Here is a 6000-nt window from a genome sequence, read left to right as displayed (position 1 = left end):
TGCGCAAAACCAGATACACACACTAGCTGATCTCTGGAAGCAGCCCGCGTGCCAGGTATGGAATACAAATCACTGAAAGGCAGGAGAAGCCTTTTTTTCCCTTCGCTGGGAGACTACTAAGGGAAAAGCTGATGGAGTTTAGTTGAAGACAGCTCACTAGTCCCCCCAGACGCTACCGAGTACGCGAATCGTGATTTCAACACTCCTCAAGGCGAGAGCTGACTCTCCCTCGCCCCCGCACCGGCGGCCCTGGGCCCTCCCCGGCTGGGACCACCAGGCTCGCGCCGGCCGGTGCCGCTGCAGCCCAAGGCCGGTTACCGGCCCGGACCCCTGTTTCCCCGGGGGCCACCCGAGCCCCTCAGCTACCTAGTCTGACACCTAGTCTGGCGTCCCCGCTCGGGCAGGGACCCTCCGCCCGCCTCGGGCGGGAGCCACTCAGACACTCTCCGCTGGGAGCGGCGGCGACCCGCCCCGCTTTGCCGCCTCTGGGGCTCCGGGCTGAGGGGCCGGGGGCTCGGCGCGCCCGCGAGGCGCGAGAAGAGAGGGGAGGGGAGGGGGGGGGGGGGGGGCGGGGAGGGGGCGGCGGGCGCGGAAATGGGCGCTGTCGCTTTAACTCCCGTCCCAAGGGGCGTGGAAGGGGCCGCGGGAGTTGGGGGCGGGCGGGGGGGTGGGGGCTGAGCGCGCGCGCGCGGCATCGCCTGGCGCCCCGGCGAGGCAGCGGTGCCCTGGCTGGGCGGGGGAGGGGCACGGGGCGGGGCGGCGGCGGTGGCGGCGAGGCGCGGAGCGGCGGGAGCGGAGTTGGCCCGGCGGGAGCGCGGGCGGCGGCGGCCGGGGTGCCGGTGCGCTCCCCGCTATGGCCACGTCCCCGTGCAGCAGCAGCGGCGTCTCCTCGTCGTCCTCGTCGGGGCTGGGGGCGGACGCGGGGCTGGAGATCCGCACGCGCTCCGTGGAGCAGACGCTGGTGCCGCTGGTGTCGCAGGTAGAAATGCCGCCGCGCGAGCCCGGCCCGCCCCCCCGCAGCCCCCCGCGGCCGGGGGCAGCGACCGGCGCCCGCCTGGGGCCCGCCCCCCTTTCCCGCCCGGGACGGGGCTCGGCCGCCGCCGAAGTTTGTGCTCTCGGGTCGCGGCGCTTCGTAGCCCCCCCCCCTCCCTCCGGCCGCTCGGGCGGGGGCGGCTGCTCTCCGCCGCGCCCCCCGCCTCCCTCCCCGGCGTCCCGGGCCCGGGGTCCCGCCGGCGGCGCGGGGCTGATGCTGCTGTGCTGGCGCGTCCCCCCGAGGAAGGCTCCGAAGTTCCCCGCAAGGTCGCGGTGCCGTTGCGTAACGCCCGCGGCGCGGAGGCGCTGCGGGGCCGCCGGCGGTTTGGGCCCGGGGTGCCGGGGGGCTGCGCCGCCGCCCGGGGTACCCGGCCGGCCCGGCCGCCCGCCTGAGGGCTCCCCGCGTGGGGTCGGTCGCGGCGTGCCCCGCCGGTGGGAGCGGGCGCGTCCCGGGGGTCCGGCGGAGCTTTGTGTTTCGCGGTCCGGCCCCAGCGTCGCACCGATTGGAGCTCTCGCGGCGCCCGGGGACGGTCCCCGAGTTTTAAGGAGTTAAATGAGACGCGAACTGTGCCTGGGTGACCTGGTAACGTGCTTCGCACGGTGCCTAACGAGCTTGAAAAAAAATCAACATCAGGCTTGCGGGTGGTCTGCTAAGTAATTACATGCCCGCCGCTTCGGTGTTGGTAGTTTGTCTGGGTTTTTTTCCGATCTTTAGTTAGAAATTTGGCGCTTGATACACCCAATGCAACTTTTCTTTCTTGAAAAATAATGTATTAAAACGGCATGGTGCTTGCCGTATAGCGTTTTTGTACTTTTGAGCACTGATTATTAAAGTGAGCAAGTCAAAACTTACCTGTACAAAATCTTCTAAATGATGCGTATGGAACAGCTGTGCGAAAACAACTGGTCCTGGTGAGGTCAAGTTATGGTTATACCATCATAGCCCATCTGGAAACAAACTGTTGTAAGCCTTGTTTTGCAGTTGTACAGCTGGGCTGCAGGAAGGGTTTGTGATGGATAGCTGTGTTTCTGGAGTTAGTCTTTTTGTTTTCTGGAATTTGTCTTTCACTGTTTAAAGAAATCGTAGTCGGTTTGAAGAAGCCCATGGAAGGGTTTAAACCACTTGTTCCAACGCGAAGTAAAATTAAAGTTTAGTGGGTTTCCTACTCCTGAAACAGTTGATAGAGGTAAAATACGGAGCCAGCTTTTAGGAAGTTTGAGAGCTAACAGAAACCATTCCAGTTGCAGAGGCGGAATTTAATTGCGTATGTTAAATTCTTAATTGTAATAGATATCTGCGGAGATGGGCACATTCTCGTTCCTTTGGAATACTCCTTATGAACAGTGGTCTTATTCTCTGTGGAATCATTGCACATGTAATATGTCATGTATGATTTTTCATTGACCACAAAACCTATGACTGCATCTTCCAGTGTTCAAAGTATCTTTTACCTCCCCTGCGTACGGCGTGAGGTGTCTGAGCATTTGTGAATGCTCAGAGCTTACAGTTTTCCTGGTAAAGCGCTCCAGACTTCAGAAGAGCTTGTTCCCTTGAAGTGTGAGCCCCGAGCTCTGTTCAGATACAGGCTGAAGCTGCTGATGGTATCGGCAGTAGCTCCCTACACTTGCCTGATAAAATACCCCACTGAATTACCGGTTTGTCAGTTCTGTCTGTACTGTTTTGTCTAGATTGTTCAGTAGAGGTCTCACTGGCTGGCTTTGTTTGGGTACTTATGCAGAAATATAGAGTACTTAATCTCAGAGTTTGGTTTCATATTCTACATGAACTATGTATCAGCAGTCATAGGACCCTGTTTTTCTGCTTGTATGAAATACACTTGCAAAGGGATTTGTTCTTGCTGTGAAGTTAACTCGACACTTTACCCTTTTGTTAAAAACTAAGAAGCGCTATGTGATACTTGCATACTACTGAAAAAAGAATGTTGCTGCTGCTTTACTTTATTTACTTTGAGCAAAGAGGAAACAAAAGGTGCCCTGTTTGACAAACTCACTTTCAGTCTCTTGTGGAGCTAAATCTGTTCTTTTAGGGGGAGGAAAAAAAAAAGGCATCTGCATTGATTCTTATTTAAATTCTTGTCCTGTATAAGTACATCATCCTAATTAATGTGTAATACTGTGTGTTTGACCACTTGCCTCTTACTCAGAAACTGTGAGCGTTGTTTTTGTTTATTTTTAATTGTGCTTTGCAGCTTTTATTTCTCTTACACAGTATCAGAGTGTATTTGCTGCCAGCAGTAGGATAAGATTCCTATTTTCCTAGCAGGAGAAATTACCCTTGGAGTTATTACTGGATATATTTATTAATAAATTTGTTTTTACACTTACATTTACAGAGTTAAACTAGGTCTTCGTTTTCTCTAGTACTGTTCAGACCCTGATGTGGCACTATTAGAATAGTGCCACAGACGACAAAAGAAGACGGCAAATTTAAGCCGCAGTATTAAGCATATTTGCTAACGCTTCTTTTTCACTATCTACATATCTGTGCTGTGAAGAGATTCTTTCTACAGTATTGTGCAAAGCATGTGGCATACAGTTCATAAAATACAGCTTGTGAGGTCAGAGCCCACAATTTTCTTCAGAACAAGTAGAATTCTCTTCTCCCAGATGGGTGACTTCAGTGTTTTACACGTAAATAGTACAGCATTCTTCAAAATCTAGACATCTCCTTCACTGCTGCTACTCATTTCCAGTCTAATTATGTTGGATTTTATTTTTTTTTATGGAAGGTTTTTGGCAACACAAGTCAGGAAGCATGTTTAAAGTGGTCAGTGCTGACTCATTTACTAACAAGTCATTTAAACAGTTGAGGAAAGGCAAGGATGGGGAAAAAGCACTTTCCAGGATGTGGCTCCACCAGTGGCTTCCTCAGTTGCCATTATGTATCTGTTTGCTAGTCTAGCGGTAGTTGGGCTTGTTCATGGCTGTAGGAGTCTGGATCTGCTCTAAGAAAGCACTTTTGAGAGACTGCAGAATAGGTTTTTGTCAACCTTCACTGTCATGCACTTGGGAAAAGTTCACTGAGAGGGAACTTTGAGCTCTGTCTTTGCATGTTCCCAAAAAAACAAAGTCAGTTTTCTTAGCTGAAGGTGACCTATCCTCCAGCATCCTGACTGTAGACCTGTGTGATTATAGCTAGCTGTGCAACCTTCAGAAAGCCTGTTTTGTCATAGGAACTTTGGAGAATGTGTGCCCACATGTTACTGAACATGTTTTCCCAACCTTCTTGGTACAGGAGATCCTGTCAGAGGTTTGGGAGTTGGCTTGATCTATATAGTCAAAATAGAAGCCTAAATAGCTAAAAAAAGCCCATGAGACCAGTGTTTCTGAATTTTGTTATTGTCAGTCACAGATTCTGCATAAGTTAACAGTGGTACTTGCCTTGAGGTGGATGAAACCTGTTCTTTACTATGGTATTGTTTCCTTGCTTTATCTGAAGCTAGGTAAAATAATTTCAGTTTCAGTAAATGCTCTCTAGTTATGTAACATTACATAATGTTCTGCCAGTATTCTGTTTTTCCAGAAGTTTCTGGAGTTACATATTAAAGCCTAAAGAAGAACCAACAGCTAATGTTTTCCTATTTATGTACAAAGCTTACTGATACAGTTTTCAGGATGAAGTTAATGACTTTAGAATAACCATACTAGATCAAGCTGGAGGTCCATGTATAATCTAATATATATCCTATACCTAATATAAAATTTCTCGATTCTTTTTGTCAGTTACCAGTGGCATCCCTCAGGGACTGATACTAGGGCCAGTATTGTTTAACATCTTTATTAATTATCTGAATGTTCCCTGGATGATGGGCCAGCATGTTCAACAGGCATGTGAACTCCCCTACAGTGAGTTGGGGAGTGTGTGATAACGCTGGAGGACAGGGCTGTTAGACAAAGGGACAAGCCAAACAGATGATTGACAGGAAGTTTGTGAAGTCCCACCAAGGCCCTTATGCCAAATCCTGCATGTGGGCCAGGATAACACCACGCAACAGTACAGGCTGGGATCAGCTGCCTAGGGAAAACCTCTGTGGGGGAGGACATGGGGATCCTGGAGGACAAAGAATTGAACAGGAGTCAGCAATGATGGCTGGCTGCACGCTGGGTTGTTAGCGGCTGCAGGCTGCAGAAAGGATTCTTCCCTTCTGTTTGGCACTTGTGAGACAGCATCTGCAGTACCATGTCCACTTCTCAGCTCCCCGGTACCAGGGAGCACACTGACATAGCGGAGCATGTGGCGTAAGGGGAGAGGCTGAAGGAAGTGGGGTTTTTTTGGTCTCCAGAAGAGAGGTGTAACGGTCAGCTAGGACCTAGCACTTTCCCATCTGTATCACTTTAATCTGTGGTGCTTTTTCATCTGGCCAATGGCAGAGTTTACTGCGGACTACAGCTGCCCACCTAATGGGCAGGTACGGAGAAGACTGAGACAGACTGCTCCCAGACATGTATGGTGATAGGACAAGAAACAATGGACAGAAGTAGGAACATGGGGAAGTCTGATGAGATGTAAGAGAAGGCCTTTTCCAGCGTAAGGGTGGTCAGATGCTGGATGAGGTGTGCAGAGCACCTATAGAGTCTGGAGTTTTGGAGATGTTCAGAACTAATTGGACGAGGTCCTGAGCAAAATGCTTTAAGTGGGCCTGGTTTGAGCAGGGAGCTGGACTAGATAACCCTGGAAGTCCCTCTCATCATAAACAAGTCTGATTCTACACCACCCCACCCCGCCCCAGCTATGTATTGTATTGGAAAGATCTTGCATAGGAAGCTAGGTTGGTACTTTCCCTTCTGTATCACTTTAATCTGCAGTGATTTTTTTTGTCTGACATTTTGTTCCCTGTCAATGTTGCAAGATGTTTCTGCAATTTTGTAGTCAGATTTTATCTTTACTGTCTTGAATAACTTAGGATCGCCAGCAAATTGTCATCATTTTATTACCTGCTTATCTCT

At 50.7% G+C, this 6000-nt stretch overlaps 1 protein-coding gene across 1 annotated transcript in view; it reads left to right on the top strand.

Moving 5' to 3' along the window:
- The first annotated feature begins 759 nt into the window (after positions 1-759).
- CTNNAL1 (catenin alpha like 1) overlaps positions 760-6000 on the top strand; it is a 58760-nt gene continuing 53519 nt past the window's right edge. The window contains exon 1 of the mRNA XM_055706446.1: positions 760-979. Coding sequence (XP_055562421.1) covers positions 854-979 — 126 coding nt within the window. The 5' untranslated portion in view covers positions 760-853. The remainder of the gene's footprint in view (positions 980-6000) is intronic.

The sequence above is a fragment of the Falco cherrug genome, chromosome 3 (genome assembly GCF_023634085.1).
Source record: "Falco cherrug isolate bFalChe1 chromosome 3, bFalChe1.pri, whole genome shotgun sequence".
NCBI lineage: Eukaryota > Metazoa > Chordata > Aves > Falconiformes > Falconidae > Falco > Falco cherrug.
The sequence above is the reverse complement of the archived record's forward strand: the minus strand, read 5'-3'. Positions and strand labels throughout refer to the sequence as shown.